This window comes from Harpegnathos saltator, unplaced genomic scaffold (assembly GCF_003227715.2).
Source record: "Harpegnathos saltator strain DR-91 unplaced genomic scaffold, Hsal_v8.6 scaffold38, whole genome shotgun sequence".
Lineage (NCBI taxonomy): Eukaryota > Metazoa > Arthropoda > Insecta > Hymenoptera > Formicidae > Harpegnathos > Harpegnathos saltator.
This window is the reverse complement of record NW_020230183.1, coordinates 2,306,488-2,324,016: the sequence shown is the minus strand read 5'-3', so window position 1 is coordinate 2,324,016 and position 17,529 is coordinate 2,306,488. Positions and strand designations below refer to the sequence as shown.

The 17,529-nt window shown below is 49.8% G+C and overlaps 1 protein-coding gene across 4 annotated transcripts in view; it reads right to left on the bottom strand.

Moving 5' to 3' along the window:
• Window positions 1-17,529, bottom strand: part of LOC105187323 (nucleolar and coiled-body phosphoprotein 1) — an 88,430-nt gene that overhangs the window by 22,688 nt on the left and 48,213 nt on the right. For all 4 annotated transcript variants that reach the window (XM_025300656.1, XM_011148061.3, XM_025300658.1 and 1 more), the window contains exons 5-9: window positions 16,906-17,092; window positions 14,169-14,255; window positions 13,626-13,712; window positions 12,024-12,059; window positions 10,565-10,627 (exon numbers count right to left, since the gene is read on the bottom strand). In XM_025300656.1, the coding sequence (XP_025156441.1) occupies window positions 10,565-10,627; window positions 12,024-12,059; window positions 13,626-13,712; window positions 14,169-14,255; window positions 16,906-17,092 (460 nt within the window). The remainder of the gene's footprint in view (window positions 1-10,564; window positions 10,628-12,023; window positions 12,060-13,625; window positions 13,713-14,168; window positions 14,256-16,905; window positions 17,093-17,529) is intronic.

The window sequence follows — 17,529 nt, the reverse complement described above, 5'->3', positions numbered from 1 at the left end:
GCTGACGGCGTTCCTGTGCGCGCGGGCAGGATCAAGCGTGCCGCGGAAGGGGGGGGGCTTCAGAAGGATTCGATTTACCCAGCACCCGTCGACGTGAGAGCGAGGTGCAGCGACGTGGTTCGCGCGACACAGTGAGGAAACTCTCGAGCGCACACCGGCCGACTTATAACTGCTGAATTCGCGACGAACGAGCGAGCGAGCGAGCGAGCGCGCTCTCCGGTGAGCGACGCAGGGAGACGATAAGAGCTCCGATATCGGCCGTATCCGAGAGAGGGAGAGAGAGAGAAAGATCGCGATCGCTCGCCACTTAAATAAGTGGAATACGCCGCGATCGGCCGCTATCGATCTCGCGAACGCGGTGCGTGGCGAGCGCGCGCGAGGACGGAGAAGTCGTCCGGCCGCGAGAGAAAAGAACGCGCAACTGTTCCGATGAGTGCGTTCGCTTACCGATGTGAGGAGAGAGAGAGAGAGAGAGAGAGAGAGGGGAAGCGCGAGTGCGCGCGGAGGGGTCTATGCTAATTTCTTTCCATCCTCCGCTCGTAACGACAACGAGAGTCCCGCGATCGCGGTCGACCGCCATCGCGGGCTCTTCTCCTCCAGCTTCTGCTCGAGAGCTCGCTTCGCGGCTCGCGAATTGGCGATCGCGGATCTGCGCGAGACGATCGAGGATCGGAGAAGTCGCGCGTCGAAGATTAACGTCGCTTCAAGATGAAAATAAAAACTAAAAAGAAAATAAAAAATAAAAAACCCCTACAAACACGTGCATGTGAAAAAATTGATTTATTTACGAAACGAGAGAATATATCGGGCAACTCGAGTACGAAAAGTTTGCTCGAGGAGAAAAAAGACCGATAAGACCGGCTTTACTTTACATAAAAATAGAACGAACATCGGACAATTTGCGCTAGTCACGAGTCAAGTCGCTGGAAAAACGAACGAAAGCCGATTTCGCGCGTAACGAACGCGGAAACGAATATCAGACTCAAAGGACGCACATTCGACGACGGTAGAGCACGGAAAGTACCGCAGCTTTCCTTTCTGTATCTCACGTATCGATTCGAAAAGATAAGCCAGATAAGATATTAAACTTATTCGAGGGGGGATGTGAAATTGTCGTCCCGGCCGGTGGCGACTCGTTGCTTCCGCGCGAAGCTCGATGGCCGATCGAGAAATCGGGGCGGATCGCGGCTCAAAAACGCGCACGTCTGTCGAAACGCACAGCCACATGGAATTTCGATATACATGCGATAAGAAGGTACCGAGAGAGGAAGAGAGAGAGAGAGAGAGAGGGAGAGAGCTGGATCCTCTCCGAGTCTCCTCCGGCGGCAACACTTTGGCTCCTCGTGGCGTCAACTCGACGAGGGCGCGGACGAAGACGCGAAGATCCGGCCGTCCGGCGACAACATCGCTGTCCGGCTGTTCGCGCGGCGGAAGACGGTTAATTGGGATCGTTAATTAAAACCGACACAGCGCGTCCCGTGGCGACGGTTCCTCGGTCCCGTCTGGACGACGACTGGCGCGGGCCGACCTTCGGCCGGTGCGATCGGTCGGGATTTTTGCGTAACGCGAAGCCCTTCACCGGAGAGCGCGCGAGGCGGATACGTGGCGCGGAAACGTGACTACCGAAGGCTTTTCGCGGCGTGCACGCGCGCGTGCGGAAAACGCGTCGCGGCGGTACTGACTGACCGATTCCGACACGCGGGACCGCGCGTCGCGTCGCGATCCTGGCTTCTCGTCCCGCTGGTCTCTTCCACCGGTAGAAGTGGCAGTGCCGGTCGCTCAAGTGGTGGAAAGCTCAGGGACGTACGACGCGGGGGTCGCGCGCGCCGCCAAATCGCGGCTCGAGCCGCTTCCTTATCTCGAGCTGGCCGACCCCTTTCACCGACGAAGAGGACCGCCTTCCGGAGGACCGCCGAGGACTACTCGATTTTTCCGCGATCGGAGAACATTCATGAATCGCTATGGTCGTGCCGTATGATGTATATCTGCGTGTGTGTGTCATATATTGATATTTTCATGTCGTATAGGTAAGAGTGAGAAAGAAAATATATCTGTCTCACTCCAACTTACTCACTGCACCATCCCCGGAAGTCCTTCGAGGCAGAAAGAAAACGAGAGAGAGAGGGGGGGGGAGCATCTATAATTATGTATCGCGTAACATGTGCAACGCGACACAATGATGGGATCTGCGACTGCAGAGAGCCTCCCCTCCTCTGCCTCTGTGAAATTAATTCTGTGCGGGCAAACACAGCGTCTTGCCTTATTCGTCGTTCTCATTGGAACGGACACTTCAGTCCTCCGGTGTGGACGCAAATAAAAAAGCGTACAAAGCGCTTTATGAATTTTAATTCGCGCGCACGATGTTGCAACGAGCGGCGCGGTTATTCCGTTAAGATCCTCGCCGTCGAGGAGTGCGCGACCGACTCGGCGTCGTCTCTTCTCTCTTTTTCGCCGGAGGATTCATCGTCGGCGCGAAGATCGATGATGATCGGCCGAGTAAAATGGTGTACGACCCGTCGTCGTCGTTCACTCACGCAGGGGCGGGATGGGGCGAGGGTAGGGGGGGAGAGGAGAGGAGAGGAGACGGTGTCAAGTTCCGTACGTCCCTGAGGATTTAATGGTCTCTGACAAGAAATAAAGAGAGGCGAGGTGTACGATCGAGAAGGCTGATCTACGAGGAGAATCGGACGAGCGAGCGCCGCGCGGTAACGGTGCTACCCATCTCCCTGCTTGCCAGCTGTTACCTGTAGCAAGAGAGCACGAAAGCTCCGCGGCCGACGATCTCCTCCTCCATCCGTCATCCTTCGCCTAGCCGTCGCCCGACGTGAAAAGGGGAAAGAGTAAAGCGATTTCACTACGAACGAGATCAACGCCTCTCTCGGCGCGTCGAGAGAAGCGTCGTCGTCGCGGACGCTGTTCATCCGAGGCTGTGCTCTGCGGAATTTACTGCTATTAGTGCTTCCGTCGCTTCAGACGCGACCCGAGGACGACAACCGCCGCTGACAAAGTCAGGTGTATATATTGAGTGTCACAGACCACTACGGGGACTACCCACCGTACTCGATTTTTTGGTAAACGCGACATTTCAGGGAGAAATATTTCGGACAACAGTTGCTCGAGTGAAGTTTGGTAGGAAAAGACGACATGATGAAAAAATTGGCGTTTTCACTCGGGGAGAAGAGCGATGATCGGTAAATATTTCGAAAGCGGCGCCATCTGTGAACAAAATGAATACAGTTGTTCTTTTTATATCCCCCCTTGAAACCGCACAACTTTTCTGTCCGACACATTTCTTTCGGAAATGCTTGCTTTTCGAGATACTTTCTGGACACCCGGTATCTACATAGCATTGATAATTCAATCAGAGATTGAGATTTATCCGAGCGCGCCAATTTTCGCACACGGAACACTCCGTGCGAATTTTCCAGCAGATTTCGAGGAAATGGAACCGGTCGAGTCACGTGTTGCGCATTAGGCAGAAACAGGGAACACGCACACACACACACACACACACACACACAGAGAGAGAGAGAGAGAGAGAGAGAGAGAGGGGGGAGAGAAAGAGAGAAAGGAAAAGCAAGAAAACCGTGCTCGCCGCTTGTGTTTACGCTCGAGCGAAATTTCAGGCGGCCGCGGGGCGTGCGCGACGTTAATATTAGAACGTAACCAACACCGCCGAGCGGCGAGGAGCGCCGATCGCTTTACGCCACGCGACTCCTGTTGCAATTAATGTTGCAAGTCCGATATCTGTTCCGAGAAACGGAATCTATTTTCTCTCCGCGCCGCCGTTCACCTACAAGCTACCCTTACCGCCGCCGCGCTGCTCCTTTCCCGACATTAACGAGGGAGAGACTTTCGTGGCACGCGCGATGCAATCGCGAGAATCGCGATGCCGTAGAATCGGATCATTGAGCGATCTCTTGTTGCAGCGGCCCCCCTCCCCGCGCTCTCTTTTTTTTTTACACCATTCGCGCTGCCCACAGACAGACCGCGGATCGTGACCGGAAGAGGCGTGAGCGCCGGCAGATTTATCAAAATCGAGTTTATCGGAACGGGTTCAGTGATCCTGGATGCCTCCTTCGGCATGGAGGCGGACGAGCGAAAGAGAGCCGACGCGGAGGAGAAAGGACGCGTCGCGTGACGACGAAAAATTCCTAAGTCGCGCGATAATGAATTCTATATCGAGATGCGGCGGGGAGATATGATAATTGGACACGATGAGGTTTATTGATCATGCAAACATTTCGCAGGGAGCCTGCCTCGTCCCGCGTCGACGCGATGACGAGTGGGACAAGCTCGAGCTGCGTGTTGTTTCGGCGTTTCAGTTATGCAAAAAGGCGACGAGTTTGTCCGACATAAGCAGTACTTTTCTCTTTTTTCGTGCCGCTTCGTTATCACCCGCGCGGCGTATTCTCCGGCGTCGTTTCGCTCGGCCGCGACGATTAAAAGCGACTGGTGACATTCCGAATACCCTCCGCAATCCTGGCTCATTTCCTTAATCATTTGTCGCACGTTTTTTTCTCTCATAAATATAATTTTGTGAATCTTGTTACTCTCGGGAGTTTTCAGGGTCACTGAATACAAATCCGGTGTGGGAAAAAAAAAAACAAACAAAATTCGAAACAGCGGATTCAATGTGACGGACGAAATTTTTCAAATTTTTCAAGTCGAATGCGCGAGAAATTTGTTATTTTAGGGTTCTCGAGGTTGCTATAATTACAAATTTGTTATCGAAAATTCGAAATGACAGAGCTATGACGGATATATACGGCAAAGTTCGGTTGACACCAGTCAGGTTGCCCGGTTCGCAAGCGCAGATAGCTTGTTTTATTTCTACAATTCCGCCCGCCATTTTGATTTTTGTATTCTTCGCACCGAATTTGCATTCAGCGACTCCAAAAACCTGCAGATAATGATTTTGAAGTGTACGTTATTACTTAAGATTTCATGCGAACGAATATCTTCTCTAAAAACGACAGTTTTGTTCAGTATATGCCTATTAATAACAAATTTATTTATTTATTAATAACAGATTACTTATTTGAAACGACTCTAAAAGTCGATGTATTAGTCAGAGGAACATTTTAGTAGTCCAACAATGCTAAACCAAATATGCTAAAGAAATATGTGAAAAATTTAAATTATTGAAAAAAAATAAGCTCGGATGATAGATGACACTCTGGGAGGATCACCTATGCTATGCAGCAAAAGGTTAAAATCCCTCGAATAAATCCAGCTGGTGAAATCATGATCCGATCTCGTGCAATCGTAATTCAATTTCACGATTTAATCTTACGGTAATATTCGACAATAGGGAGGGGGCAGAGAGAGAGAGAGAGAGAGAGAGAGAGAGAGAGAGAGAGAGAGAGAGAGAGAGAGAGAGAGAGAGATATCTCGGCTGTACGATATAGACGCGCGCGCACGCAATCGTCCGTTAAAAGGACTTGTAAGGATTCTCCGGCCTTGCCGTGACGCGAAAGCAAATCGCGATGCAACAAATGCCAGGCAAATACCAAACTGGCTTACCGACAGTCTACGCCGGGCTCGCGTCGCAAATGTCAAGCCGTATATAGGTGTACGTGCGCGCCGATCGGAGGCCGCGTGACCTCCGTAAATCTCACGTCGATTATCCGAAATCGGCCGTGCGTGAATGAAGTGGCACGAATGCAAAAACAGGAGACACGAGAATACGGTGTGTGTTATTCACAAACACACACACACGCACGCACGCACGCACGTGCGTTTCCGTTTGCACGGCGAAGGAGGTAAACGACACGTCGCTGTAAATCTCGCAAGATGAAATGATTCATTGCATTCGATTATCGCGATACACACTCCGCTCGATCCTTCCTCGAGAGTCTCGAAGACTCACGCGCGATTTAGAAGCGCGCTTGACTTCGGTTATAAATAACCCGGCTAATTGTCGAGGGGAGGGGGGGGGGGAAAGGAAACGAGGTCTCCCCTCGCGTCTGCCGTCGGTAAATTCAAGTTTTATTGCCTCGCTACAAAGTTGCACGGCGACGACGAGTGCGCGCGCCGACGAGGGAAGAATTATCGTCCGCTGAATCGCGGCGATTATCCCGCGGCGGATTCGACAGAGACGACAAAAGTCCCCGATAACGCGCTCTCGTCGGACTGTTAAAATAACCCGCCGATATTATTGGAGGCGCGTCGTGTAATCGTCCGTCGTCGTCCGACGTGGCAAAAAATCGGATAGAAAAAAGCCGCACATTTCTACTTGCACAAGCGCGTTTCCTCGCTCGAGCGGCCTCGAGACATCGTCGCGAACATTACGACGCTTTACGTAATGTCTAGAAAGTCCGTTTAGAGATGGATGTTTACGCGGCAAAAACTACCCCTGACTGAGCGCGGACGTATCGGGAACGAAGGAAATTGTGTCAAAGACTCCGGATCAGCAACGACACTGCGCGTTATCGTCGCTGACGAAATGCGAACGTTATTGATAACGACGAGAGCGCGTGTTGAAATTAGAGAGTTTTTGCAATATCGTCTCTCAGAGACGGTAAATGTAAATCGTAAGCGTTGTTCGCTCGGAAACAACGCCGCCATGTATTCGAGCAATAGCATTCACGATCAACGTTTACCGTATCTAAGAGACGGTATTGCAAAAACTCTCTTCGTGATTCGGACAATTGTTACGTACCATATATGATACCATACGACATGAGACGACGCGATGATCGGCCAATCTTTCATTATCCCCAGAAAATCGGTCAGTCGAAGACTACTGCATTACTTTGAAAAGCAAATCTGCCCGCTCCGCCATTAAATCACTCTACTATCTCGGTCTTACCGTAGAAAACGGTGGCGGCTCGTAGCGGAGACTTTGGAACTACGCTTCGACGCAACTGACCTGCTCGATCCGTCAAGACCGCCTTACGGACTGCCAGCGCCATCTAGCGGCGTCACCGAGAGATTTAGGTTGCAACGGACCGCGGTTTGAGTCTCGGCTAAATTGGATTTGAATCTAGACTATTAGTTCTGAAATCTCCGCTACGAGTCGCCATTGTCTCTAATGAGAAATTGAGATCGTAAATTTGAAGAAATGGTGTAAGAAAGGCACTGAAAAATAAAAGTCCCTGTTATCCAACAAACACCCTCTTTGTATTTTTTTATATATCTTTTTCAATAATAAAAAAATTAAAAAAAAGAGGTCGTAACGCGATTCTTACGGTAAGTCAGACGGACCTCTCTCTCAATTTCAAGCAGTACTTCTCTACACGATACATTGGACGACTTGTTATCTCTTAATGGTACAATCAAGCGCGCTCCAGTGGAACGCTTCTTATCAATTTTTATGAACGCTACGAGCCAGCACCGTGTTCGTCTCGAAGCCGAAATCACGACGCGGCTCGACATTAAATTAAAACGCTTTTCGCCGTCTTCAAACGGCACACGATTCAACGACGGTCGGATTACTTTCAACTTGCCCAAGTATTCTGGGTCAAGTAATTAAACTTCCAGAACGGATGGAACGATATTCCCGCGGGAATTAAAGGCGGGTCTACGTCGAGTACCAAGAATAAAAGAAAAATTCGTAGATAAGGGAGACAGTCCCGAGACTGTCGTACAATCGGCCTCGTGTTTCTACCTTTTTTTTTCGCGATATGACAGATCTACTTCTACCCGTCTGTGCCCCCTCCTCTCTCTGTCTGTCTGTCTGTCTGTCTGTCTGTCTGACCGTATATGTCTGTCACGTAACAACGAAAGCGAGCCGGTGGGACCACTCAGAAGGCGCGTCTCGAAACGCCCGGCGGTGTTGATCCGTGTCGCTGCGGCAGGCCACGGGCCAAGTAACAGTAAACTTTATATCGCGCCCTGCTATTACACCGTTCCTCGCCTTTGCTTGTTCCTACGCTCGCTATCGAAATGCCGCGTCCCCGCCCCGCCCCGCCCTGTGTGATCTTCTCTCTTGACCGCGCGCCACCGTCTTCCTTAACGTTTACGTTTCTCACACGTCGAGAGCGCGATCGAGCGTGATCGCTGAGGAAGATTGCGAATGATTTATTTATTTATTTATTTATCTGTTTATATTCACTTTTCTTCTAATTTAATTTTAAGTTAATTTTTCTTTTAATTTAATTTAATTTAATTTTAATTGCTTTTTTTAATTTGATTTTTTTTCTTTTAATTTAATTTTAACTTTTACGTCTGTTCATTTTTATTTATATTTATTTATTTATTTATTTATTTATTTGTGACGCGTCGGAAACGCGATGAAATAAAAAATAAATTTTCAGTCGATCCTTTCACGACGACATTTTCTCAAGCTAATTTGAGAATTCAACAGCGACTTCGGTATCGCGACTAACGTTGAAATCATTCGATGGATTCCCCGGTTTTCGCTGGTTTTCATTGAAAACTTTGAATAATAATGACTTTCCAATCGTTAATAGCGATCGTTAATGACGAACGTCATTAGCGATTCGCGCTCGGCAGCGACTTTGCACTTAAAATACGGATTCGCGAGCCTGCGATTTAAAAAAAATTCAATACACTTAGTTTTTTAATTAAGAAGAGTGACGCTCTAATCACAATTTGATCGCCGGTCCTAATTGCTCTTCCATTCAACGCTCGCTCGTTGCCGGTTCTCCGGACAAGAATGCGATCGCGGCGACGAAGTCGCGCGTTTTAACAGCTGAAAAACTGAGTCAGTGGCGGCGCAGAACGTGATTTCGCGGAGTGGCTCGGCGGACACAAACCGAGTATTGTCTCAGCCAGCCGTCGTCCGTCACGAAGTTCGCAATAATGGTCGCGGACGGAGAGATTCATCGTCGAGCAGACGGAAATAATGGTAGCGGGCGAAGAGAGCGCGCGCGCGCGCGCCAGAGAGAGAGAGAGAGAGAGAGAGAGGAAAACGAGAACGGAACAACGAAGAGAACGCCGTAAAAGGGACGCGAGGCACATTCCTGTGTTCGACTTTGTCCTCTCCTCTCTCTCGCGCTCCTCCTTCTTCTCCTCCTCCCACGATGAACTTTATTGTCTTATTTCGCGGGACACGCTCTCGCGCCGAAAGATCCGTATATAAACGTCACGATCCGAAAATATCTCCCGTTAGACGATGACAAACTCGGAGGTTCCCCTTCTTCAGGATAATCCCTACTTCATCTCGCTCTTTGTGTCACTCTTCGTGCCGCGACCGGGTGAAAAACGAGGAGTTACGTCCGCGCCGTGAAATTAATATCCAGCCTTGACGATGAGCCTTGTGTGTTGACAATAACGTAATAACACTCGCATCCGCGTAATTATCGCCGATTTATTTATTTCGGCCCATTACGTACGGCGTATAATGAAGGTTCAATATAATATTGATATCAATATCAGCGCCGTGCCGAACCAGCTGCCAAATTAATTTCGGATATCGAGTATCTCATTTTTATCCCGACCTCATCAACATTGTCAAAAGTAATTCAATCTCCGGTGCTTTGGAAAATTGATACAGAAGTTATATATATATATATATATATCTTTTCGTCTCGTTTCATAGAGAACTCCGCGGAGAACCGCGTCGTAGTGTAAGGCTTCATTGTATAGGGCGACGCAACAACTATCAGCACTTGGCGTACTTCGTTCCGGAGAGACAAGTGACTTTTAAATCTTTTTTTCAAGTGATTCCATCTCGAGTCGAACATTGTCCGTCCAAAAGACGAAATTTTCGACCGATGAATATTTCTTCTACTCTTATGTTTCGAGAGTATTCTAATCTCGTCCCACCCTGTATATCACCGATACAGCGTCTATGTGATGATAACGAAAAATATAAATTGAAACGCTAGAGAAAAACAATACAACAATGAGCTCAACTCGGTTTTATCGTTCCCGGTGTCAGATAAACAAATTATCAGCACGTCGCGTCGAGTATCCACAGCTACGGACTTTCCTCCGTAAGCACTCTTTTTCTCATCCCGACCTGCGATCAACGCCTTTGTTCCTCGCGACACGTCACGATTTCGACGTCCGCAGAATTCAGACAAATATACATGATATTACTCTTAATCTGCAAGATATTGCAAATTAAGGATAATAATAATAATAATATATTTGAGCTCTCGATAAACATAAAATGTCGCAAGAGAGAGAAGGGGGAAAGAGACACGCGCGAAGGACGTGACAACCTCGTTCCGTCGAACGACGACCTTAAAAGGTGTTACCGTTATAAGGACAACGCAGAGAGGCGGTATCACCCGCATGCGGAAGGTGATAATGCGACTCGACCCGCGAGTCTTATCGTAATCGGCGACAAAAAGGAGGGAGAGAACCAACCCCCCCCCTCCCCCCGAATGCGATTCGTTGGCACTGCGTGTGTACAAGCTTGCGTTCATTCGAGAGAGATATCCAATAACGAGGGAGACAAGATTAACGGGTTCTCTCTATCGGCTGCCATTCGCCACCTGTTGCCGGCTGAAATTCGCCGGCTTGATTCACGACGGTTCTATTAAGCAGGATATCCGGAGACGCGTTTTTCCCTTTCGGACGCAGCGAGACGAATGGCGAAGCCGGCTGAGAGAGGATTTACCCTCGGCTAAAAATCGTGCACACTCACCTTCCCCTGCTGATGACCGTCGTCGGCGCTCCTGTCGTGCTTCTCGAAGATGCTGAAGCGGTTCTGGAAACAGAAAACGCCTCGGTTGAGGGTTGGATTCTCGCCAGCCGTCTAGGGGTGGTAGACTAGAGGAGTCCGTCAATTCTCCGTCAAAACGTTCTTCGATCACTCAAAAAAAGTATTCTATTTGTAAAGTGATCTTTCCCTTTTACAGAAGAAGGATTCCTCTTTCGATAAAGCGATTAAAGTGAACTATTCATCTAAAATCATTTAAATTAGATGTTGTTCTATTTTCCTTTTATTTCAAGAGGATTCCCTCTTATTAATTAATTTTCCTCTTATATGAACTTAATAATAATAATAATAATAATAATAATATATATAATCTGTGTACAAGAGGAAATTTATATTAAAATCAATAAGATTTGCATTACACATATAACATGTAATTCCTCTAACTTTAGGAGTAATATGTTTATAATATTTTCCTCCTAATTTTACAGGAATCCTCCTGAGGCTTTATATAACAGTAAAATCCTCTAAAAATTTAGATGATTCCGTTTGTCCTGAAATTACTTTCTTTTCTCGGTGATGCTTTTGTATTGAAATGTGCCCAGTGTCTCCTCGTTAAATAAATAAATAAACCGTCGTCATTGTCACGTTTTAATAATAAATCCCAAGAAAAGAAGACGGAGAACCCACGAGACTTCCGTCTGCCACCGCTCAGACGGATAACGAGAACCAGCCTGAATCCGATCGACAACGATTAATTGAAGCAATTAATCGCGGGAACGGCGCGTGCCAAAAGACGCGACGAGCGCGGCCGGCTAATCTCGTCAGCAGGCGCGTCGAATTTTCACGCGAGATCGCGGGATCGACCGGTCGCGGCTCACAAGCGGTAAAATTGACTTTTACCGCGCGCGCGCGAGACTGAACGCGCGACGTGTGACGTAAGGAATGAAAGTCGTTGACAGGCTGTCACCGCGGCGGCGAGTCCGCGATTTTTGAGCGCTCGCCGGAGAAAGTTAACGCGTTAACGAGGAAAGCGACACACAACGAGGGGAGCCTCCTCTCTCTCCGTCACCGCCTTCTTCTTACCCCTATCCTGCTCCTCAAGGAGGACACTACCGAGGACACGAACAAGACCTTATTGAACATTCTGCGCACGGACTTCGGACGGCCCGCGTCGTTGCCCATCTTCGCCGGAAAAACTGCTCGCGAAAACAAGCCTCGCGCGTGTTCCTCTCTCTCGCGCCTCGTGTCTCGATCGATTTATCGTCGCGTCATCCTCCGAGGATGAGGAGGCGATCTCTCGAGGTGCAACGATGTGTCCGCGCGGAAAATCGCCCGACGAACGCGACCGAGGAGTCGCAGGAGTGCAGCGCTGCAACGCGCGTGCGTAACTACTGACGGCTGGAAACGCGCCCGATACCGAGAGAACACGAGAGCACTATCTCACCTCGGTGGTTTCCTGCTGATACCGCTCGCCGACCGCCTGAAACGCAAAAGCGAAACGTGACGTCACTCGGCGAGTGCCACACATTCAGGGAAACAGGAGAGGAAGGGGCAGGGGGGAACAAACGGGTGTGAAGAAACGCGCCCGCTAATTATCCGCGAGAGCCAGCGCACCGCGCGCGCGCGCTTCTTGGAGAGCATCTTGCTTTCTGCTTCTGCGTCTTTATTATTGCACGGCTTTATTATTGCAGCCGGACTTTCCTTCGCTCGCGCGTGGCGACCGCCTTTTTATTCTCCAAATGTCTCGTCCCGCTCGCGGTAAGAGCGAAAATCTTGACTGGCCGCGCGCGATCGGCCCGGCGACGACGACGGACGGCGGCGGCGGGTCTCTCTTCGATTTCGGGGCTCCGGTAAAATTGCCGTAATTATATGTAACCAAATACCCAACGTCTCGAAGCAGTCGAGCGTTCTAATCGGTAAAACGATAATGAGGCCGAGGATCTTGTAATTCGATACGGCGGGCGAAGAAAAAGACCCCGGCCGGAACGAACGCGACAAGCAGCAGGCGAACAACGCGTTTCGAGCCGGGCGCGGACGGAATTTCTACTTCTTACGAGCCAAATTACGTCCGACCGACCGAGGAGTTCGTCTTTGTCAGCTCAAGCGACAAGGCGTTCGCCGTCGCATCAGTCCCACTCTGATCCTGCTAACAAGGAAACATAGGGAAGTCGGAAATTCAAAAAATTATGAAACTTCGTGTGGAAGTAAAGTAGTTCATCCGTAATGCAAAACTATTTTTTGTTCGTGCACAATTCCAGTCTGAGGGGTTGAAACCACCCTTCGGAGAAAAAAAAAGAAAAAAAAATCAATTTTATTTTTAGAATATATATTTTTTAAAATATATTTTTTAAAATACGATATATTTTTTATATTTGCGTATATTTTTTAAAATATATTTTTTTAAATACGAGGCATATGCAAAAATGGTTTGTATGAAAGTTGTAGTGTATTTCAACACTGCTCTTTGCAACACTGTGTATTCAGATTTTGCAAAATTGCATAATTTTTTAAACTCCCTCCGCCCTCTGCCACTTTTGTAAAATCTGAATGCACAGTTGCAAAGAGTACAGAAATACGTTACAACTTTCATATAAACTATTTCTGCATATGTCTCGTATTTTAAAAGATATACGCTAAAAATGAAAATGGTTTTTTCTTTCGAAGGGTGGTTTCACCCCCTTACAGTGGGATTTCCCGCACGAACAAAAAATAGTCTTGCATTACGGATCAACTATTTTACTTCCACGCAAAGTTTCATAATTTTTTTGAATTTCCAGGTTCTCTATCTTTCTTTGCAAGTCCAATTCACTCCGAAGACGCAGAGATTCTTCCGTTTCCCCCGTTCATCGTGTCATCGTCCGATCGATCTTTCCTTGCCGTGTAGACGATGACTCGACGACAAACGTATTTATCAAATACAACATCAGGCATCGGTAAGGACAATTTCGGAGCGGAGGAACTCGCTCGGGGCGAAAGGAACGCGAAAGGAGATTGCGCTCTCCGCGTCAAAGCCGACGCGAGCGAAATCCACAAACCAGATACTCACATACGCTACACCGGGCGTTGCATCCGGCGAGGTCGACGAGGCCAGCTGGTTCCGGTTCTCTATGACCGTCTTGATTTGCTCGAGTACCTGCGAACAAACCACAAGTAGCGGCCGATAATTACACGCAGAGTTGCAGACGTGCGCGCGCGCGCGCGCGCGCGACTGTCGTACGCGGAAATTTTAGCCGACACAGGAGGAGCGTAAACCGAAGCGCCAGCTTTTTTCTGCGGATTACTTCTGCCGTGCTCGAGCCGTACAAAAATAACCGAGCGGGAATATCGTGTTCCAGCGCGCGCATTGGAAACAGCTCGCGACCGGCAATGTGCGCGCGCCCCCGCCATGTTTCTCTACGTGTGCCGCGAGGTGTCAAAGCGAGGAGACGCGTTTCCGACGAGAAAAGCGCGACGATAAAGCACGACTGCGTTACGCTTTTTTTTCTCGCGCGCGACAGCGGCTTATCGAGAGAGCGGGTGACGGCTGTCGATCGTCCGCGCGTTCGTTTATTACTTGGAAAGCGAGCGGAAAGCTGCCGCGAATTATTACCCGCAGGGATATCCGGTGCCTTTGTGCGACGTGGTGATTGTACTCCTTGTGTTCGATGATCTCGCTACTCTTACGGGCTTGCCGCCGCTGCAAGAAGCAAGAGAACAGGCGATAACGATGATGGTGATGATGACGACCACGACGACGACGACGACGACGACGAGGCGAGCTCCCGCGAGTCGTCGCGGGTGGTTTTTCCACGAACGCGAAAACCGACTCGTGACTTTCCTCGAGTATCAGGACGGAACGTGCTCCTGATTTTGCTCTCCTTCTCTCTCGGATATAGAAAGGATATCTCGTGCTACGGGTTCCGCGTTACGGAGGATTCCGATACGGATCGCCGGGAAAAATGTTCGATCGCGAGGAGGCGTCGACGAAAGTTCACCGGCCGGCCGGTGACTCCATGAAATAACGATAATAAAATAAGGTAATTACGCAGTATAGAGGATGCACCTTCAATGACTTTGACCTTGACATATGTTGTCAAGTCATCACCCTGAGTAATGTGCAAAAGATTGCAGGCAGCGCTCGTTGTTTGTTGAAAAGTTATCAACAAAAGAAGCTCAACAAAATGAACGCAATTGGTATTCACCGTTTGTAATAAACAATGACCGCCACTTTTTCAATGGTACTCGGATGGTACCATCAAAACGAATTATCAATACGTTCGTTTTTACATACGTAAGTTTTGGCGCTTAAATCTTTCGCCTTTCTAAATTGATAAGTCTACCGTATACTAAAATTGCAAAAAAATACGCAAAGTTTGCATTTAAGTAATTTATTTGCTAACCCTCTCTGAGAATCTGTTATTTTAGTATATTGTAAACTCGTTAATTTACTAAGGCAAAAGATTGCACTTACGCAACTTTAGTTTTGCATTTTCATTAATTATGCAACTGGAGCCCCTTTTCTCTGCTTAGACACATGTAAAGTTTACCGTACTGCCAAATTCATCGACCACCAACAGTGTCGAGAAATTACGCTCGATTAACGAAACTTGTCGTTGATAACTTTTCAACGAGCAACGAGCGCCATCTAAAATCTCCTGTGCACATCACTCAGAGCGATGACTCTGACGGCATATAAAATATCAAAGTCACTGAAGGTGCTTATGTCCCCTGTACTGCATAATTACCTGAAATAATCAACGATATATATGACGAAGCGCGTAGAATCGACGCGCCGCGAAGGCGACTCGACACGCTCGGTCAGGTACGGCGAGGACACGAGGAAACCCGCCGATAAGCGACACGTATCACCACCGTCGCCGTCGCTCCGAATGTTACTTTTTACATTATCCCGGATACCCCGAAAGGCCGCGCGTGGCAATCGCAGCGGGTAATGCTCGCCGGGCCGAGTCGGTTTACGGCGATATCCTGTCTCGTAAAGCGGCGGAAATCGAACGATAAAAAGAGGGCGGGGGGGGGGGGGGAAAGACGAGAGAGAAAGAGAGACTCGGAGAGATATCATCGAGCGCACACGTGCGCGCAGGAAGAATAACGAAGGAAAGTAACGGTGCGGAGGCGCGCGACGAGAGAAAAAGTAAGCCGGGCTCTCGTTCGGAGAAACGCTAAGCGACACGTGTGTTAGCCGCTTAATTAGCCAGCCGTTTGTTCGTCGATTAAGCGCTACTACGCGTAACGCTCGCCACGTCACTTTTACGCAATCCGCGGTGGTAACGGTGCCTCGAATCCGCTGCGTACGTGCGTTGCGTGCGTGCGTGCGTGCGTGTGTATGTGTGTGCGTGGCGTCGACGGGGATCGCCGTTCTTCGCGCGATTCTTCGACCGCGAGAATTAGAAGACAAGTCACGGATCCGATCGTGGACACGTGTAACTAATCGCGTAACTCGATTCGTGCTGATGCGTGCTGAGAATGCTCCTTCTCTCTCGCGGACGGAGAAGACACGGCGTGACGACGGCGACGGCGACGGCGAGGACGACGTAGTAGGCGAAGAAGGAGCCGCGGTTTCCTCCGCGGCGGCCGTTTACGCTTCACGCCGTGGCGAGCACGAATCTCCGCATTCGCGTGTAATTTACGCATATGTAAATGATACGAGCGAACAGCGCGCGTACGCGGCACTTGCGTCACAATTAGCGAGCTCTTGCGGATAATTACGACGTGTCGCCGGGAGTTTCTTCACCGGCCGGCCTGAGAGAGGGAAAAGCTCACACCCCCCTCCCGGCTCTCCCTCGCCAACGATTACACGCAGCACGTGGTCGATCGATCTGTCGAGCATGTCGAGAGCAGGCGGGTAAGCCGAGCAGCCGTGGATTCCTTCGTTAACGGTCGAACATTCGCATTGAACCCTCTTCCCTCGGCCTCGAGAGAAGCCGTGAAAGCGACGCGACGGGCCGCTTCGGCCGACTCGAATTTATCCGAATTTATCCGAACGTCGACGGCGGAGGAGCGACGTGAAATCAGCGAAAGAGGCACTCAAAGCTCGATCCGAATTCCCGGGGTGCTAAAGAACGGCCCTCCCCCCTCCCAGGGCTTGGCGCGTCTTTCAGACGTTCCTCAGGGAGAACTCGCCCCCCCTTCCCCCCTCGGACGAGGCCCGGAGCGACTTCCCGTGTTTGTTTCATGCCCAACGAGCTAAATCATTCACGCCGTCTCGCGCGGCGGCGTCGTCGTCGTCGTCGTCGCTGTTACGACATTCGCAACACCACGGCGGCCGCGTACACGCGTTCCGCGGTATCCTGCAAGTAACGCCGATGAATAAGAGAATAAGCACTGACCTCGAGCGTCGCCAGGCTGGCCAGCGAGGAGAGAGGCCGAGTGTGAGGAACTTCTCCCGGGAAAACGCTGTCGTGCGACACCGACAGCTTGCCGGCGCCTCCTCGTAACTTGGCGAAACTGTCCTCCGTGCCACCGCCGTCGTCGCCTCCGCCGCCGCCGCCGCCGCCGCCCCTTCGGAGGAATACGCTGAAAATGCAAAGAGAAATGGCGTAGTCGCGTTAAAAGGTCAGGCCGCGTGAGAGTCGAGAGCGCGGCGATAAAGCGATTACAATGATAAGACGGGCCGACAAGAATCGCTGTCACGTGTTGCGCGCTCACGAATATCGCTCAAAAAGTTTTCTACGAGGGAAGCGCACACGCGGAACAGCGGGGGAGGGGAGGGGCACAGAGCGCTCGAGAGGTAGAATTTACTTCCTGTCGCTCATGCGCTCGCAATCAAGACGACGAGCGATTTGTCGGGCTCTGAAAGTAACGCGCGCGTTGACGATGACAGATAATTATGCGGTCTTTCCCTCTCTTCCTCCCCCCCCTCTCTCTCTCCGTCCCTCTGTCTCCGTATATTCTCCTTCGGCGAAACCGCGCACTCGTGCAAGAACGACCCCGTCGTCGTAATAATATTGAGA